A 21,426-nucleotide genomic window follows, 5' to 3' on the forward strand; every position below is an offset into this window, starting at 1 on the left:
GAGTACCCAAATTGCACCTATTCAGAATAAATAGCAACGGAAATCTTACAAGATTTTCTAGAGACTAAACATGTATTTTTATGATTTGATACTATGTACTTCTTTCGACATAGGTAAACATATTTAGATATACACAAAACGTTCGCAATATTTATCAACAGATGGCTGTTTACTGAAACAGCAAAATGTACGAAAATGTCACCATGTGACGTCATCAAAACGTCATCTTTTTAAAATTAGCAAATACAATATATTATAAGTATCCATTTCGTAAAATATGAAGAGTAAGCATGGACTAATATCCAATTGTTCAAAATATTTGAAGAAATTTAACAGAAGCTCGGTTATTAGACTTTTGACGATGTGAATTTCAGCATGGATGCAATTTGGGTACTTCTCATTACAGAATCATGGATAGTTTGGAGGTTGATTCAAACCCATTTTTAGCTCACCTGGCCCGAAGGGCCAAGTGAACTTATGCCATCACTTGGTGGTCGTCGTCCATCATCTGTCGGCGTCTGTCGGCGTAAACTATTTCAAGAATCTTCTCCTCTAAAACTACTGGGCCTTAGGGTATCTAGTTTATAAATTGTATCCGAAGCGTACCTGTCAACTGACCCGTATTCTGCGGGTGTGACCCGAGATTTTCACAATTCTGAGTAATCACCCAGGACACCCGCCGGGTCATTGAAATAACCCAGGAATTCCGAAAATGACCCGATTTCACCCGTATTTCTTAGCCTTGAGATTGATTTCATAAGTAATATTTCTTTGAAATACAGGCAAATTCGTAATTCTTCCATGAACAGGAAGATCATCTAGCTATTTAAACTGTCAAATTAAGTGACCCATTAAGTGCATGGCTTCACTTGACAGCTTTGGTGTCAAACACACTGTTAATTAACACCAATTACCTTAGCTTTAGGTCGTAAATAAATTGCACTATTCAGTATTCGTTTACAAACATATTTCAACTAGACAGTTACTTCCCCTTATTTGTCACCATTCAAAATTATTCCTTAATACGTTTTATGGGTGAAAAAGATAAAATCATAAAAATATAAAATTCAAATACATATTAAAAAATAACTTTTCATTCTTTTATACATTCAAAAAAAAAAAATTGAAAATATTTTTTTACATTTATACTTCCTTAACCCTTTTCTCCATAATGACGCCTTTTGACGCCACCCCCCTTACTCCATAATGACGCCTTTTGACGCCTGTGTAGTACCTCAGTTTAAACACTTTGACTACAAAGTGTCTGCAGTTGACTTAATAAAGTTTGTATCCAATATGAAAAGGAATATCATAGGAATATACGACTTAAATTTATTTGATGAAATAGTTGTTTTTCACAATGCCTTAATACTTTAAAGCATAAGTTTAGCATTTTATCAAAAAAATCCTATGCGAATCAAGTATGCAAAAAAAAAAATTCAATGGAGGAAAGGGTTAAACTGTATTACTATATTTTATCATAGTCTAATTTCCTAATGATCTAAGTGAGGGTATGTTTAAAGGCTACATAGCCAGTATCTCAAACATTTAAATATTACATTTGAAGAATAAATTCTTGTATTCACAAAAAGTAAAGAACATAAGACTGTGTTACACAAATTTATAAAATTCCTTTAAAGTGCAATGAAATAATAATTAATAGGATTTAAAATGACTTAACCAAGTGAACATGCATTGATGTTTTGGTATCTTTGATATACATTATAAGAAAATGTACCATAAGTACTGAAATTCAGCTCGAAAAAGCTCGTACGCGTTATGACCTGAGATTTGATTCTTCAATGCAGGTCATGACCTGCATTTTCATCATCAAAGGTTGACAGGTATGCCGAAGTTTTGAACTGGATTTTAAATGTGGGTATTGCTATGCGTTTACTTTTCTCCATTGCCTAGAGGTATAGGGGAGGGTTGAGATCTCATAAACATGTTTAACCCTGCCACATTTTTGCGCCTGTCCCAAGTCAGGAGCCTCTGGCCTTTGTTAGTCTTGTATTATTTTGATTTTAGTTTCTTGTGTACAATATGGAAATTAGTATGGAGTTCATTATCACTGAACTAGAATATATTTGTTTAGGGGCCAGCTGAAAGACGCCTCCAGGTGCGGGAGTTTCTCGCTACATTGAAGACCTGTTAGAGACCTTCTGCTGTTGTTTTTTCTATGGTTGGGTTGTTGTCTCTTTGACACATTCCCCATTTCTATTCTCAATTTTATGGGACAATATCACGAATCATATAAAATATAGGTTGAGTTCGTGGGGCCACTCTACCCCTTCCTGTTTGAGAATTTGAAAACTGTTGAGATCCCCACCCTTAAACCATATATATTCATGTATTGGACAATATAATAAATAAAATGAAATATAGGGGTCCCTAGGGTCACTGCACCCTCTTGTTTGAGAACTTGGAAACAGTCAAGATCCTCACCCCTTAACTATATATATTCATATAAGGGACTAGATAACGAATCAAATGAAATATAGAGGGAGTCCCTGCGGTCACCCCACCCCTCCTGTTTGATAACTTGGAAACAGTCGAGATCCCCACCTTTAAATTAAACAATATATTTTCATGTATGGGACAAAAGAACTAATCAAATGAAATATAAGGGAGAGTCCTAAGGGTCACCCTACCCAATCCTGTTTGATAACAAGGAAACAGATGAAATCCCCACCCCTCAACCATATATATTCATGTATTGGACAATATAACAAATCAAATGAAATAGTAATGGGGAAGTCACTGAGGTCCCCCACCCCCTCCTGTTTGAAAACTTGATAATGATCGAGATCCCCACCCCTAAACCATATACCTGTATATTCATGTATGGGACAATATAAAAAGTCAAATGAAAAATAGGGGGAGTCTCTAGATTCGCCCCACACCCTCTTCTATGTGTTTTGAGAACTTGTAAAAGATTGAGATACCAACTCAAAAACCATATTCATTCCTGTTTGTCATTTCAAAAAGATTGAATGACATTCAAGGTCAATCTCATAGGTGTCACATATGCACATCACTTTGCTAGACCTAACACCTGTCATTTTATTCCAAACTTAGATATTATGGACTTAGGGTGAAGGTGGGAGTCATTTACATTTACTATGGACTGGTCAGTCAGACCTAACCATTGATCCCTGTAGTAAGAAACATTTGTCTGATTTGTGTCTCATAACTTTTGTACTGTAGAACACAAACTCAGATTTCTTTCCAGGGAAGCAAGTCTATTCATACTTTTACAAGCTCGTACTAAAGTCAACTTGAACTACTAACAGTCAACTAATACGAACATTTACTATCAACTAGAAGAACTGCAATCATTGCGAAATTTGTACCACTGCAGATTCAAGACTCATGACCACGAAAAAAAATATATATGCGTTGATTTTGAAAACCTTGATAAAATATGAATTATTTGCCTTATTGATTAATTCATTTAATGAACATAAAATCAACAATTATATATGAATTTTTAATGTTTGTTCTTTTAAATCTTAAAAAAAAATTGAAGCAACATTGCCACAGTTTTCATAATTATGCTTGCCTTGGTTTTTGGTTAACTGCCTACAGTGCTTACAGCGCTTTGATTTTATAGTTGTCTTCACTTTTGCAAATTCTTTTTAATCATAATGCTAAACCATATGGAATTGACCTTTTTACAGAAGATAATCTGACCAAACCTTCAATGCCTTGCTTGAGATGGTTTCCTTTCCTCATTTTATGACATTCATTGATATTCATTTATGAAGGTGATCTTTTAAATTACCTGATAATTCCACATTTTATTGCAGTAAAAAATTTCTGAGTCATACACATATTTCTTGCGTGTTTCAAAGCACCTTCCTTATTAGCTCACCTGACCCTTTTGGCCTAGTGAGCTTTTCTCATCACTTGGCATATGTTGTCTACGTCGTTAACTATTACAAAAATTTTCTATTCTGAAACTACTGGGCCAAATTTAACCAGACTTGGCCACAATCATCATTGGGGTATATAGTTTTAAAATTTTAAAAATGTGTCCAGTGACCCCGCCAAACAACCGAGATGGTCGCCATGGCTAATCATAGAACATTAAGTGTAAAATGTAGATTTTGGCTTATATCTCTGAAAGCAAAGCATTAAGAACAAATCTGACATGGGATAAATTTGTTTATCAGGTCAGGATCTATCTGCCCTGAAATTTTCAGATGAACAACCCGTTGTTAGAGAGCTGCCTCTGAATTGGTAAATCACTAAAAATATTACTAGCCATTTTTGGTTATTTTTAAGAATATTATTATAGATAGAGATAAATTTTTTGTTATTTTCAAGAATATTATTATAGATAGAGATAATTTTTTGGTTATTTTCAAGAATATTATTATAGATATGTAGGACTCAAATCTATGGCAGGTTCCAAATCTGTGGCATATTCCTAATCTATGGCAAATGTGACGTTACAAACGCCAAACAACTCAAATCTATGGCAGATTTTTGTTTACTCCAAATCTATGGCAGATTTTTGTTTACTCCAAATCTATGGCAGATCTTGTGGAAAGGGTACTGTATAACGTCACAATTGAATATACCGCCATATTACATCTTCGCCGCAGATAACGATGGCGGAACCCATAGATTTGAACACCATTCAAGATAAAGATATTACCCTGGCAACAATTCGCGGGTGGTTTAAAGGAAGATGTGACATATTATCCCGAAGATGGACCAAATGCTCTGTACTGGCCGAGTCCCGCGATGAATTATGGCGCCGCTATTTTGAGTAACGCATATTTTAGAAAAAGGATTTTTAGAGCCCTTTATAGTTTGCTGTTCAGTGTGAGCAAAGGCTGCGTGTTGAAGGCCTTACCTTGACCTATACTGGTTTACTTATAAATTGTAACTTGCATGGACAGTTGTCTCATTGGCACTCATACCACATCTTCCTATATTTAGTTTGTAGTAGTTTACTGTCTACGGCTGGCAAAGTTTCTATGATATATAAAATTACCGGATACAAATTTGATTTAAATCGTCAGCAAATAAAAAAAAATGATGTATTAAAGATATCGCTGAAATAATATTATTTGAAAAATTCAAACTGGTTATTTTTCTTGGCCGTTACTTTTTTTATTTATTTTTTTATAATTAGCGGCCTCCTGGTTTGTTATCATTCTGACTTTGTTTTATTAGTTTGTTTAATGAATTCGTTAAACAGGTACCATGCACAGATTAAAGAATGTTTATTTTTTACAGAGCACATCATTTTAATCTTGAAGTCTGTATTAAGGCATATGCTTTTATCATTTATGATTTTTTTTTGGTTGACCATTATGAAATGTTTATTTCACAAATATTTATAGACATGCTCCCGTTGTCGTATTTTTTCCACTTCCTTATGACAAGTCATTGGTAAACAATGTACTGCATTGTTTTTCATTTGCACAAAACTTGCCATAAATTTGGAAACCACATAAATCCGCCATAGATTAGGAAATTACAAAACTTGCCATAGATTTGGGATGGCATGACGTCACATTTACCGTAGATTAGGAATCTGCCATAGATTTGGAACCCACCATAGATTTGAGTCCTACAGATATATAAAACTGTAAACAGCAATAATGTTCAGCAAAGTAAGATCTACAAATAAATCAACATGATCAAAATGGTCAGTTGACTCCTTAAGGAGATATTGCCCTTTATAATAAATATTTAACAATTTTTCATAATTTTTTGTAATCTTTTACAAAAATGTTCTTCTCTGAAACTACTTAAACAAAATTAACTAAACTTGTCCACAATCATCATTAGGTTATCTAGTTTTAAAAGTGTGTCCAATGACCTAGCCTGCAAACCAAGATGAGCACCATGGCTAAAAGTAGAACATAGGGTAAAATGCAGTTTTTGGCTCATTTCTTAGAAACCAAATCTGACAGGATTAAATTGTTCATTAGTTGAAGATCTATCTAAAATGGTCAATTGACCCCTTAAGGAGTTTTTGCCCTTTATAGTAAAATTTTAACAATTTTCATAATTTTGTACTGTAACTACTGGGCATGATCATTTTAGATAGAGATAATTGTAACAGCAAGAATGTCCAGTAAAGTGAGATATACAAGCACATCATCACCAAAACACAATTTTGTCATTAATCCATCTTCGTCCTTTGTTTACTTTAATTAGTTTAATATTCACATAGACCAAGGTGACCTACACAAGCTCTTTAGAGCCTCTAGTTTTGTTTTCTTTTTTCTATAAAAATAAATCGAAAACTTGAGGTTACATGGTTACTATACGCTTATTTACAGGAAAGAAATGAATGGAAATTAATTAGTTAACATCTAGTGATAATTATTATCTTATATGCAATGAAATGTTATGTGAAATTTGGTCTGTATTACGTCACAAGGTAAATCTTTACTCGTGTCAAGTATTTCTTAAATTGAAACAAAAGATAAATTCTTCACAATATTTTAAAATGCAAATTAAACAAAGTCTTATAATGGAAATAAACCAGTTGTACATTGTATTAGCTTTAGCACATTTTGTTTCCGTAGTGGTGTAATAGAACAACATAAGACCAAACTTTAAAAACCAGTTGAAAAGGTTGTACTCATCAGATGGATACATATAGAAATTCCTCTAACCAATACACAGAGTAGACATAACCAGGTACTTCTCAAGTTTCCAACATAGTTTACATATTAAAGTATTATCATTTAAATTTCAACATATGCTATCAAAGTTTCATAATGATGAGACATATCTGTTAACTGGTTATTTGTACTATCTTAATTATTTGCAGATATGGGATTTGGCCTCAGGAACTTTAAAACTTTCCCTAACTGGTCATATCAGTGCTGTTAGAGGTGTTGTAGTTAGTCCACGACAGCCATATTTGTTTTCTTGTGGAGAAGATAAACAAGTGAAATGCTGGGATCTGGAATATAATAAGGTTGATATATTCTTATGTATAACTATACCTCAAATACACTTTATATTCAATATTTTGTTCTATTTCTATAAATATAAGACAATGTGTTATGATTGCAAATGAGACGACTAAATGTCATAGAAATTAATACCTTTAACTATGAGCCAATCCATTATTCAGCTTTGAAAAATCAGTTGAAAAGGGCTTAACTCCTCAGACTGATACAAAGTGGAAAAACAAAAATTGTGAACCAACCGTTTTGTCAGAAAAATATTACTGTTTTTTTAGTAGTTTGACAAACACCAATTTTGATCAGTAAGAAGCTTAATAATCCTTTTACAACACGGTGTAATTAAAACGTTTAGCTGACTTTACAGAGTTATCTCCCTGTAGTATTAGGTACCACCTTAATAAGGTTCTTAAAGACAATTTTTTACAATTTTTTCATCTAGTTTATTTTAAAACATCTTCTATTTTAAAACTGCTGAATCAATTTCAGCCAATCTTGTATCTAGTATCATGTATCAATTTTGTATTGTTTTTCCTTGTACATCAACAAACATAGCCACTATGGCTAAAATGGAACAAAGGAGTCATCTGGATTTTTTTGCTTTTGAAGAAAATATAACAGATTTATAGAACATTTAAACGGAATTTTTAAGCCACCCATGTATATTGAAAAGCAAACAGTAATCATTGATGAAAGATTTATGCAAAAAATTAAATGTGAGCAATTTAAGCTCTTGTTTAAAGGAAAAGGGGAGGAAGCTTATCGAAAGGAGATGGAAATATACTTCACAACAACATTCCAAAAAACAATGCCTGTATGTCACAAGTCTCCTTAAAGACATCGCCCATAATAATGCTAATTCAGTTATCCTGAAGGATGAAATTGATTAAACTGTTAACTTGTTTACTTATCTTGCTATTTAACTTATACATGACATGCATATACCTGCACATGTAAACTTTTTTTACGCCTATATATTTATGTCATCTTACATATACTTTCACTCGTAGATTTTCCCCTGGATCTTCAAAAGCTAGAATTTGCTGTAACTAATGTTGTTTTGTTTTAGAAGTCCAGACCTTTGTGGCTTAATTAATGTAGTTTCAACTCTAGATCTTCATCTGGAAGGTCGTGAACATCTTTTTTATCCTAGAAAAAATAATATACTAGTTATCTTGTTTAACAGACTATCAAACATTACCATGGCCACTTGAGTGCAGTGTATGCCATCGACCTTCACCCTACAATAGATGTGTTAGTGACATGTGGTCGGGATGGTACAGCCCGAGTTTGGGATATGAGAACTAAAGCCTGCATACACACATTAACAGGACATAATAATACTGTTGCTGATATCAGATGTCAGGCTGCTGAACCTCAGGTGGGTTTCTTTGTAATGGTAACTCACACATATATTCAGGTCAAATAATATTTAAATTGTTGTAGTAAAGACAACTTTCATTTTTTCTTCTCAAAGAAAAACACTTGCTAAAAATATTTTCAGTTTATGTTATTTGCACCAAATTATTCCTATTAGCCAAGAACATGCTATATATTGTCAGTTGCCTTGTTTGAAAAGCCATGTTTACTTTAGTCATCTCATTAAATTCATCATATATTCTAAACTGGAAAATCCTCAAATTTGTAGTTTGTATACGACCACAGAAAAAATTTGTGGTCGTTTTATTGGTATCACATCTTCATCTGCGTCATTCAAAGACACTTAGTTTTAGGACAATTACTTTATTTTAAGTGAATGGATCTCTATAAAATTTTTAAACACGGTTCAAAACCACAAAAGGAAGGTTGGGATTGATTTTGGGGGTTACAGGCTTAACAGTTTAGGAATTAAGGGCCTAAAAAGGGGGTCCAAAAAAGCATTTTTTTTCTAGTTTCCAGACAATAACTTATGTGTTTAGTATGTGGATCATTCTGAAATTGTACCAAAATACTAAAATAGGAAGGTTGGGATTGAAATTGGGGGTTATGGCCCTAACTGTTTAGAAATAACGGTCAAAAACAATACTTTTCTAACACATGGTATAAATTGCTTATTTCATGACCAATTTCAATGGGGTTTTATTCTTGAATTCTTCAAGTTCTTTAATATGCTGAATCTAACTATGTATTTAGATTTTGGATATTGGACCATATTAAATAGGTAAATGTCCAATTTAAAAATTTAAGTTTTTTAGTTAAAGTTCTTAGACCACATTCATTCTGTGTCAGAAACCTATGGTGTGTCAACTATTTAATCACAATCCAAATGCAAAGCTGTACCAGGCTTGAATGTTGTGTCCATACTTTCCCCAACTGTTCAGAGTTTGACCTTTGGTTGTATCAAGCTGTGCCCTGCAGAGCATTTTATTATCTTTTCCTCACAATTCTTACTAAACACACTATTAAAATGGATTGTCCTTTATAAAATTTTCACTTTTGGTTCCATTTGGAGAAAGCCATGGCTATAGTTAAGGCAATCTTTGATTCTTATAGGTCAGTTTTAAAACAAATCATCCCTCAAACATTAGTGATTCTTGGGGGAATGATTATTGGAAGACACTTTAAAAAAAACACACATTAAACATTGAGATATGGCAGAAATGCTGGCATCGTAGCGCATAGTTCACTTTGAAAATATTTAAAAATTGTATTTTCTTCATTTTCACTAAAACTGTTGTATACCATGAATCAGTGTAACTGGTTTAAACTAAAAAAGGATATTTACTATAGTTCAGATTTTTATTCCCCTTTTTGTTTATGTTGTGATTTCTGGTATAAATTTAACAGGTTAAAAAGAAATAACTTCAAATGGTTTATGAGCAAAATCTGTTGTAGTGATTGAAAAGTTTAATTATTTACAGGTAATAACAGGAAGTCATGACTCTACAATAAGATTGTGGGATTTAGCAGCCGGGAAATCACGTGTCACTCTCACTAATCATAAAAAGAGTGTTCGAGCTCTCACACTTCATCCAAAACAGTAAGTTATACATTATACCTGAAATACTGAACATTTCTTACTTAACTAAACTCCTCAAAAAACAGACAACAGCAGTAAATATTTTGTTTAGGAAGTTTTGTAAATAAAGAAAATTGAAAATGGAAATGGGGAATATGTCACTTGATTAAAGAGCAGATAATAGCCTAAGGCCACAAATGGATCTTCAATGCATCTAGAAAATTCACCACCAAGAGGTGGACCTCAGCTGGTCCATAAATAAAAATGTGTACTATTTCAGTGAAAATTGATGTCATACATATAGATGAACTAAAATTAAAAAAACATACAAGACTAACAAAGGCGAGAAAAATCCATTTTTAACATTTTATCATGAATATTTATAAATGTAAAGCATACTTTTACCAGATAAATGATTCAGTATTCTTGGAGTACAGTTTGTTATTCCATTAAAGGGTAACTTAGCAATAAAATGAAAAGTTGATATTCTGTTCATTGTGTATAAAAAAGCACAAATTCATAAATATTAAAGTTTAATTTAGCAAGATAAGAGATCACCATAGATTTAGAATTTAGAGTATCAATTCTCAGTATGTGGCCATTTTGACATCCTCTGAAAAGTAACCGCAATATAGCTATAAACTACAAAGGGCCAAAACAAGCAGTAACCTATTTGTTTTTTTAAATAACTAGTACTATGGTCTGTCGTTTTGAAACTGTTTTTTTTACATAGTTATTGAAAATCTAGTTAGTTCATACTTGTTTTGTGGAATAAACTAATTTAAATAAATTTGGACCTTCCCTTATCTGATCAGCATGGCTAAAGGAATTGTTCCCAGAGGTATTGTGAGGTGTCACGTCCAGGTATTCAAGTGGTTTCCTGTCGGGTTTTAAAAGTCTTATAACACAATTACACAAGTGCATAACTTGACTTCTGAGGGTATTAATCAGTGTTCATAGATGATAAGGTGTAACTTTCCATATTGAAACTATCCGGTGTAATATACAACTTTGTCTTGCGTGTCCGATAGTGATTTACTGGTCATTACTAAACTCATACGATTGTTTATAAATACATTGTATGTCTCTGGTTTATTGTGGGTGTATAAATGAATGATAAGTCTTACAAAGGTATACAAGCTATAAAGCACATTGAAAATTGGTTCTAGCCGTCTGTCTTCATTCAAAAAAGGAAAGTTGACGTTAGAATGACTCTGTTAATTTTTTTAAGCATTGTTGGTCAATAAGCTTAAGTATTAAAACAGGTTGTGAGATTTAGAATAATTTAATAAAGGCAGATTAGGAGGTAAATGTAGATTGCTTTGGATGGAACAAACTGTATTAATGTAACTGATAATTTTCTCTGCACATTTAAATATTCAAGGTTACTGATGATAATTTAGAATAGTACTGTTTGACATATCCGTCGAAAAAATATTATAAAAACATTTATTCTATTGTATGGTTTACTTTTATTACTATAATCATATCAGAAATCCTTTAAATATAAATCTGTTATAATTTTTGAAAATACATGGCTGATCACTTTTTTTCTGAATTATTAGTTGGTTGATAGCTACATCAAAAAAATAAATGAGATTAATCCACTCCCAGCATACAAAAATTCTTAATCTACATCACAGAAGTCAGGAAGTTTAAATAGATGAAATTAATAATTAATGATTTTCTTCTTTATTAGTTTTCATATCCAGATAAAACTTGGTGAATATGTTTTTTTATGCTATTATGAACATTATAAGATGATATGTAAAATGAATTCTCTTTAACAGTAAAATATCCCCTGGTTGTTAATGTTGTTATTTTTTCCAGTTACACATTTGCTTCAGCCTCTGCAGATAACATTAAAGAGTGGAAGTTTCCTGATGGTAACTTTATTCAGAATCTCCCAGGACACAATGCAATAGTTAATGCTTTAACAGTCAATTCCGATGGAGTTCTAGTGTCTGGAGGTATGTTCACTTGTTTATTGCTACTATTATAAAGGAGACATAAGTGTTGTTTTTCCTAAGTCAACAGTTGTTAAGTTTCTTGCTTAAGTTAGTTTGATGGGAACTACTTGTGATAGATCAATGATATTTTCTATAACTTTGCCTTACAATCACTAGGATATTTTCTATAACTTTGCCTTATAATCACTAGGATATTTTCTATAACTTTGCCTTACAATCACTAGGATATTTTCTGTAACTTTGCCTTACAATCAATAGGATATTTTCTATAACTTTGCCTTACAATCACTAGGATATTTTCTATAACTTTGCCTTACAATCAATAGGATATTTTCTATAACTTTGCCTTACAATCACTAGGATATTTTCTGTAACTTTGCCTTACAATCACTAGGATATTTTCTATAACTTTGCCTTACAATCACTAGGATATTTTCTGTAACTTTGCCTTACAATCAATAGGATATTTTCTATAACTTTGCCTTACAATCACTAGGATATTTTCTATAACTTTGCCTTACAATCAATAGGATATTTTCTATAACTTTGCCTTACAATCACTAGGATATTTTCTATAACTTTGCCTTACAATCACTAGGATATTTTCTGTAACTTTGCCTTACAATCAATAGGATATTTTCTATAACTTTGCCTTACAATCACTAGGATATTTTCTATAACTTTGCCTTACAATCAATAGGATATTTTCTATAACTTTGCCTTACAATCACTAGGATATTTTCTATAACTTTGCCTTACAATCACTAGGATATTTTCTATAACTTTGCCTTACAATCAATAGGATATTTTCTATAACTTTGCCTTACAATCAATAGGATATTTTCTATAACTTTGCCTTACAATCACTAGGATATTTTCTATAACTTTGCCTTACAATCACTAGGATATTTTCTATAACTTTGCCTTACAATCAATAGGATATTTTCTATAACTTTGCCTTACAATCAATAGGATATTTTCTATAAAGTGGCATCTAAGTTTGTCAACAATTTTAAGGCAGTGCCTCCTAGGTGATAGTCCAGAAACTATTTTAATAAATAAGCAATATTACTGTCCACCATATTGTCATATTGTAACCCCATCTGGATTTTGAAGTATTTTGTACTTTTGATATAATAAAAAGAAGATGTGGTTTGAATGCCAATGAGACAACTATCCACATAAAAACTTTTTTAACATCTGCAAATTTTTCTTTCTCGATTGTATAATGGTATGATGTTGTCGTCTACATTGTCCCAAGACACATTTGATGTTCAATCAATGACTTAAGTTTGAGTGAATGAATCTCTATGTAATTTGATAAGAAGGTTCAATACCACAAAAAGTAGGTTGGGATTGATTTTGGGGATGATGGTCCCAACCCTTTTAAAATAAGGGGCCCATAAGAGGTCCAAAACAAGCATTTTCTACTTTTAGTATGTAAACTTGTGGATAAGAATTTCAATTGCTCTTAAATTGTACCACAATGTTTAATACCAAAAGTAGAAGGTTTTGATATATTTTAGGGGCTTATGGTGCCAACAGGTTAGGTATTTTAAAAGGGTTAAAAACTAGCTTTTTGTGGTTTCTGGACAATAACTTGTGTGTGAGTGTATGGATCTCTCTTTCATCGTACCACAAGGTTCTATTTCACAAACGGAAGGCTGGGATTGAGTTTTGGGGGTAAATGCCAAATTCATAACGGAATTAGGGGCCAAAAAAGGGCAAAAAACCAACATTTTTCTAGTTTTCAGACAACAACTTGTGTTTAAGAATATGAATCTCTGAAATTGTACTACAAGGTTTCATACTACAAAGGAAAAGCTGGGTTTGAGTAAAGGGGTAATTGCTCCAAGTTGGGGGGTAAAAAAATTTGGGGGGTTCCAATTTTTGTTTCAATCTGATGAGCATTTCAGTCTATTCCAATATTTTTTTTTCATTTCCTTTGTATGTTTAAAAAAGCTGCAGTTCTTAGATGCATAAATACAATGGAATTATAAATTCTCATTTAAAATAAAAATTCAATGAGAGAATACTATATATGTTTCATGTCAAATTTTATCAAGGAGTTTTTGTAGATATCTTTGCAATGAATATATAGCTTTAAATTTTCAATAGGCAAAGCATGTGTTTTATTTGTAAAATTCTGTATTTAAGCTGACAATGGCTCCATGCACTTTTGGGATTGGAAGACAGGCTATAATTTCCAGAGATTGCAAGCATTAGCACAGCCAGGATCTATTGATTCAGAAGCTGGAATCTTTGCTTTACAGTATGACCATAGTGGAAGTCGTCTTATCACAGCTGAAGCTGACAAAACGGTCAAAATATACAAAGAAGATGACTCAGCAGTAAGTTATTTGTACAATTTAGTGTCAAGAGTTACAAACCCATTGTATAGTTCGCTATAAAAAGCCCTGACATAAAACATGTGAAACAATTCAAATGTAAAAGCAGACTGCCTAATTTATAACAAAACAATGTACTAAAACTCAAATATGACATCAATGTCAACAAATAATATGTTTCATTGAATAAGATTAAGTTTTCTTTATTCATGTAATGACCATGATATCAAAGACTAAACATATTGATTAACTTTAGCAGTTATAAGCAGTAAACACATCAGTGTTCAATTTTTTCTTAATAATTCTGATTATGAAAGTACAGCAAATATTCATCTACAATAACTTTTGTTTTCCAAACAATTGTACATTTAAGTTTCTTTTTATCAAAGCTGAAAGCAAAATACCCAGTTCATCCTTGTTTCCATATAATAGTAAGGATAAAATCTTATTTTTTATTTTTCAGACTGAAGAAACCCATCCAATCAATTGGCGACCAGATATTATTAAGAAAAAGAAATATTAGTTCATACATTAAAATGTAAAAGACATAAATAATGCAGCAGCAGAATAAATCATCATCAGAAATGGTTGCGTGACGAATGATAATATAAACATTGAAAACATGGATATACTGATAAGCAATTTTTTATTGTTTGAGGAACTATTGTTTGAATCTAGAAAGGGTCAGGATTCAAGACATAATTTTATGAGAATTATTCATAAAATGTATTTTTATATTTAAGTTTTAACATTTGTAAACCATGTTTTTACCACAATAAATGTGAAATAACTCTAGGGTTGTCTCTGATACTTGATCACACCTGTATTCTATTTAGTGTTGCTCTATAGCTAGAGATTTGAATTATCCTACAGGTTGCACTTTGTAAATACAGCTGTTTCTCAAAGCATGCCTCTTTTGGGGAGATCTTGAATATTCATAGAAAATTAAATTTGTTTACATACTGGTTCCCAGTAAATATACATGTGCATATTGTTTACATTGAAATCTGTGGTAACCTTTCATTCAAGGTAGAGGGTAGTTATATACATGGATATTGGCAAAATTGAATTCTGAGATAGACTAAAAGTGAAGCAAGAATTTAAGTACAAGTTTAAACTTTTAGAAATTTGGGGCATATACCTGTTGAAAATATGCTTCACAGCCCTATGTTTTGATGACATTTGAATTAAGTAATAGTGCAGTTCAAATTTTCATTCTAGGGTGTAAATTTTAACGAAACTTTCATAGTAAAAGTGGTACAGTTTTAGCCTTAAAGGAATTGCATTCCGTAGTCTATATTTACAGAAATGCTGTACATTCGTTAGTCTGTCTGCCTTGCTTCAGTTTTTGGTAAAGGAAAATTTTGATTTTTAATATTCTTAATTTCTCTCTTTTTAGGCCAACTAAAATTAATTAGTAGATTTTCATCCAAATTTTTGAAAAAAAATGGGGCGGGTGGGAGGATTTTATTTTTTAAATTTTATATCATATGAAACCCTTGTCAGGAGTTCTTCATACCACGGGGGTATATGCTAGTGGAAAACAAGCTTGTATAATGTGAATACATGCTGTTTAAGGAATCCTACACTTTTTTTTAAACTCTTAAATAAAAATCCCTGATGGCAACCACTGTTATACATGTACAGTAATCGCCGGTTAAGAAACCTATTCCAAAAAAAATGTATCTCCCTCATGCAAAGCTCTGATTCCTTTCACTGATTTGGCTATACTTTTGGGACCTTTTGGATTATAGCTCTTCATCTTTTATATAAGCTTTGGATTTCAAATATTTTGGCCACGAGCATCACTGAAGAGATATTTTTTGTCGAAATGGGCATCTGGTGGAAGAAAATTGGTACTGTTATTTTTTAGCTCACATGGCCCGAAGGGCCAAGTGAGCTTTTCCCATCACTTTGCGTCCGGCGTCGTCCGGCGTTGTTGTTAACTTTTACAAAAATCTTCTCCTCTCAAACTACTGGGCCAAATTTAACCAAACTTCATCATTGGGGTATCTAGTTAAAAAATGTGTCCGATGACCTGGTCAACCAACCAAGATGGCCGCCACGGCTAAAAATAGAACATAGGGGTGAAATTCAGTTTTTGGCTTATAACTCAAAAACCAAAGCATTTAGAGCAAATCTGACATGGGGTAAAATTGTTCATCAGGTGAAGATCTATCTGACCTGAAATTTTCAGATGAATCAGACAACCCGTTGTTGGGTTGCTGCCCCTGAATTGGTAATTTTAAGGAAATTTTGCTGTTTTTGGTTATTATTTGGAATATTATTATAGATAGAGATAAACTGTAAACAGCAATAATGTTCAGCAAAGTAAGATTTACAAATAAATCAACATGACTGAAATGGTCAGTTGATCCCTTTAGGAGTTATTGCCCTTTATAGTCAATTTTTAACAATTTTTCATAAATCTTAGTATTAATCTTTTACAAAAATCTTCTCCTCTGATACTACGTGGCCAAATTAAACCAAACTTTGCCACAATCATCATTTGGGTATGTAGTTTGAAAAATGTGTGGCGTGACCTGGTCAACCAACCAAGATGGCTGCCACGGCTAAAAATAGAACATAGGGGTAAAATTCAGTTTTTGGCTTATAACTCAAAAACCAAAGCATTTAGAGCAAATCTGACATGGGGTAATATTGTTTATCAGGTCAAGATCTATCTGCCCTGAAATTTTCAGATGAATCAGACAACCCGTTGTTGGGTTGCTGCCCCTGAATTGGTAATTTTAAGGAAATTTTGCTGTTTTTGGTTATTATCTTGAATATTATTATAGATAGAGATAAACTGTAAACAGGAATAATGTTCAGCAAAGTAAGATTTACAAATAAGTCAACATGACGGAAATGGTCAGTTGACCCCTTTAGGAGTTATTGCCCTTTATAGTCAATTTTTAACCATTTTTCGTAAATCTTAGTAATCTTTTACAAAAATCTTCTCCTCTGAAACTACTGGGCAAAATACTTTCAAACTTTAACTGAATGTTCCTTAGGGTATCTAATTTGTAAATTGTATCCGAAGTTATGATCTATCAACAACCATGGTCACCATTGCTAAAAATAGAACATAGGGGTCAAATGCAGTTTTTGGCTTATAACTCAAAAACCAAAGCATTTAGAGCAAATCTGACCTGGGGCTATATTGTTTATCAGGTCAAGATCTATCTGCCCTGAAATTTTCAGATGAATCAGACAACCTGTTGTTGGGTTGCTGCCCCTGAATTGATAATTTTAAGGAAATTTCGCTGTTTTTGGTTATTATCTTGAATATTATTATAGATAGAGATAAACTGTAAACAGCAATAATGTTCAGCAAAGTAAGATTTACAAATAAGTCAAATGACGGAAATGGTCAGTTGACCCCTTTAGAAGTTATTGCCCTTTATAGTCAATTTTTAACAATTTTTCGTAAATCTTAAAAATCTTTTACAAAATTCTTCTCCTCTGAAACTACTGGGCCAAATACTTCCAAACTTTAACTGAATGTTCCTTAGGGTATCTAGTTTGTAAATTGTATCCGAAGTTATGATCTATTAACAAACATGATCGCCATTGCTAAAAATAGAACATAGGGGTCAAATCACAGGCACTTGTCTCAGAAAAAAAAATTCCTATATACCTTATTATAACACAAGGTACTTAACTTGCATTTTAGAAAAATGTTAGGTGGTGACGAAGTTCCGTTATATGCCGCTTTATAGGCTGTCAACCCCTCTAAAACTTGTTATATCGTAAATCTAAATTGATTTATCTATACAATGGTGTATAACATGCCTACATTTGTTGTCCGAATCATCCGTAGCAATCCTACCAAAGCATGTCAATCGTAATAATTTTGCAATCAGCTGAAGAATTGGCAATAAACGCGTCATGCTCCTTGTATATTTCGGTTTCCGATTGGTCAATTCTATGGGAAAGTCTAAATGATTCTCGGAGTTATCTGATCTTGTTTCATTTCATACGTAAAGTCAAGAGAGAGTCTGAGACAAGTGCCTGTGGGTCAAATGCAGTTTTTGACTTATAACTCAAAAACCAAAGCATTTAGAGCATTTAGAGCAAATCTGACCTGGGGTTATTTCGTTTATCAGGTCAAGATCTACAATGTATCTGCCCTGAAATTTTCAGATGAATCGGACAACCTGTTGTTGGGTTGCTGCCCCTGAATTAATAATTTTAAGGAAATTTTGCTGTTTTTGTTTATTATCTTGAATATAACTATAGATAGAAATAAACTGTAAACAGCAATGATGTTCAGCAAAGTAAGATCTTCAATTAAGTCAATTTGACCAAAATTGTCAATTGACCCCTTAAGGAGTTATTGCCCTTTAAGGACTTTTTTCGCAATTTGTTCATCATGTTGACTTACTTTAAAAAATCTTCTCCTTTGAAACTGCTGTATCAATTTCAGCCAAGCTTAGGCTAAATGAGTTTCAGAGTATTTAGTATAAATTTTATATTTTATTTCCTTGTATGTCAAGAAACATAGCTCCTATGGTTAAAATAGAACATAGGAGAAAATGATTATTTTTTTTTGGCTTTTGAAGAAAATAGGACGATCCAAAAAACATTTAAATAAAGTGAAAAGCCAAAATAATCATTGATGAGAGATTTAACCAAAAGAATTAAGGTGAGCGATTCAGGCTCTTGAGAGCCTCTTGTTTAGATTTAGGACTATCAAAATAATATCAATGGTAAGTACAGAAGGCTAGAAATTTCAGTGTGTGCACTCTTGTTTGGACTATTGTAACACAATGACACCCTGTGAATGCATCTATTCTGGCTGAAAGTTCTCATATAGGCTAAGATTGTTTGCCATAATGTATAGTTGATCTTAAAAAAACATCATTTTGTTTAAACCATTTTTACAGGGGTCACATTTTTATATGACCGCAAAATCGTCGTCCGAATACCTTTAGTTTTCGCACTCTAACTTAAGTAAAAGTGAATAGAAATCTATGAAATTTTAATACAAGGTTTATGACCACAAAAGGAAGGTTGGGATTGATTTTGGGAGTTTTGATCCCAACATTTTAGAAATTAGGGGCCAAAAAGGGCCCAAATAAGCATTTTCTTGTTTTTCGCACAGTAACTTTAGTAAAAGAAAATAGAAATCTATGAAATTTTGACACAAAGTTTATAACCACAAAAAGAAGGTTGGGATTGATTTTCGGAGTTTTGGTTCTAACAATTTAGGAATTAGGGCCCAAAAAGGGGTTCAAATAAGCAATTTTTTTTGGTTTATGCACCATAACTTTAGTATAAGAAAATATAAATCTATGAAATTTAAACACAAGGTTTGTGACCATTAAAGGAAGGTTGGTATTGATTTTGGGAGTTTTGGTCCTAACAGTTTAGGAATAAGGGGTCCAAAGGGTCCAAAATTAAACTTTGTTTGATTTCATCAAAAATTGAATAATTAGGGTTCTTTGATATGCCGATTCTAACTGTGTATGTAGATTCTTAATTTTTGGTCCCGTTTTCAAATTGGTCCAAATGGGGGTCCAAAATTAAACTTTTTTTTGATTTCATCAAAAATTGAATAAATTGGGTTCTTTGATATGCTGAATCTAAAAATGTATTTAGATTTTTAATTATTGGCCCAGTTCTCAAGTTGGTCCAAATGGGGGTCCAAAATTAAACTTTTTTTTGATTTCATCAAAAATTGAATAAATTGGGTTCTTTGATATGCCAAATCTAACTGTGTATGTAGATTCTTAATTGTTGGTCCTGTTTTCAAATTGGTCTACATTAAAGTCAAAAGGGTCCAAAATTAAACTGAGTTTGATTTTAACAAAAATTGAATTCTTGGGGTTCTTTGATATGCTGAATCAAAACTTGTACTTAAATTTTTGATTATGGGCCCAGTTTTCAAGTTGGTCCAAATCAGGATCTAAAATTAGTATACATTTTGTATTAAGTATTGTGCAATAGTAAGAAATTTTCCATTGCACAGTATTGCGTAATAGCCAGAAATCTTCAATTGCACAGTATTGTGCAATAGCAAGCCTTTTCAATTGCACAGTATTGCGCAATAGCAAGAAATATCGAATTGCACAATATTGTGCAATTGCAATTTTTTTTTTAATTAGACTTATCTTTCTTTGTCCAGAGTAGTAAGCAAGAAATATCTAATTGCACAATATTGTGCAATAGCAAGAATTTTTTTTAATTAGGGCCCCGCCGACTAAGGCGGGTCGCCCTATAGTGATCAGTCTGTCCGTCCGTCCGTCTGTCCGTCTTTCCGTCCGTCCGTCTGTCCGTCCGTCCGTCCGTAACACTTTCGTGTCCGCTCCATATCTAGAGAACCATTATGATTTCATACTTAATACTTAACATGATTATCAACCAACACCAGAGGGTGTGTCATGTTGTATGTACAACTTTCTAGGTCAAAGGTCAAGGTCAAAAAATTTGGTTTTAGTTGACAACCCCCTGTCCTGTGGTGAAGATCGTGTCCGCTCCATATCTAGATAACCGTTATGATTTCAAAGTTTATACTTGACATCCATTTCAACAACCACCAGAGGGCGTGTCATGATGTATGTACAACTACCTAGGTCAAAGGTCAAGGTCAAAAACTTTGGTTTAGAGTTGACAACCCCATGTCCTGTGGGATTGTGTCCGCTCCAAATCTAGATAACGGTTATGATTTCAAAGTTTATTCTTGACATCCATTTTAACAACCACCAGAGGGCGTGTCAAGATGTATGTTCAACTTCCTAGGTCAAAGGTCAAGGTCAAAAACTTTGGTTTAGAGTTGACAACCCCATGTCCTGTGGGATTGTGTCCGCTCCAAATCTAGATAACGGTTATGATTTCAAAGTTTATTCTTGACATCCATTTTAACAACCACCAGAGGGCGTGTCATGATGTATGTTCAACTTCCTAGGTCAAAGGTCAAGGTCAAAAACTTTGGTTTAGAGTTGACAACCCCATGTCTTGTGGGATTGTGTCCGCTCCAAATCTAGATAACCGTTATGATTTCAAAGTTTATACTTGACATCCATTTTAACCACCACCAGAGGGCGTGTCATGATGTATGTACAACTTCCTAGGTCAAAGGTCAACGTCAAAAAAACTTTGGTTTCAGTTGACAATCCTGTGTCCTGTGGTGAAGATTGTGTCCGCTCTATATCTTGAGAACCATTACGATTTCAAATATTATACTTGACATCCATTTTAACCAA

At 32.8% G+C, this 21,426-nt stretch overlaps 1 protein-coding gene across 1 annotated transcript in view; it reads left to right on the forward strand.

The window, feature by feature from the left end:
* LOC134695898 (pleiotropic regulator 1-like) overlaps window positions 1-15,009 on the forward strand; it is a 34,691-nt gene extending 19,682 nt beyond the window's left edge. Inside the window, exons 9-14 of the mRNA XM_063557382.1 lie at window positions 6,803-6,952; window positions 8,128-8,322; window positions 9,803-9,921; window positions 11,731-11,870; window positions 14,028-14,221; window positions 14,682-15,009. Coding sequence (XP_063413452.1) covers window positions 6,803-6,952; window positions 8,128-8,322; window positions 9,803-9,921; window positions 11,731-11,870; window positions 14,028-14,221; window positions 14,682-14,741 — 858 coding nt within the window. The 3' untranslated portion in view covers window positions 14,742-15,009. The remainder of the gene's footprint in view (window positions 1-6,802; window positions 6,953-8,127; window positions 8,323-9,802; window positions 9,922-11,730; window positions 11,871-14,027; window positions 14,222-14,681) is intronic.
* The last annotated feature ends 6,417 nt before the right edge of the window (window positions 15,010-21,426 follow it).

Source organism: Mytilus trossulus, chromosome 14 (assembly GCF_036588685.1).
Source record: "Mytilus trossulus isolate FHL-02 chromosome 14, PNRI_Mtr1.1.1.hap1, whole genome shotgun sequence".
Taxonomy (NCBI): domain Eukaryota; kingdom Metazoa; phylum Mollusca; class Bivalvia; order Mytilida; family Mytilidae; genus Mytilus; species Mytilus trossulus.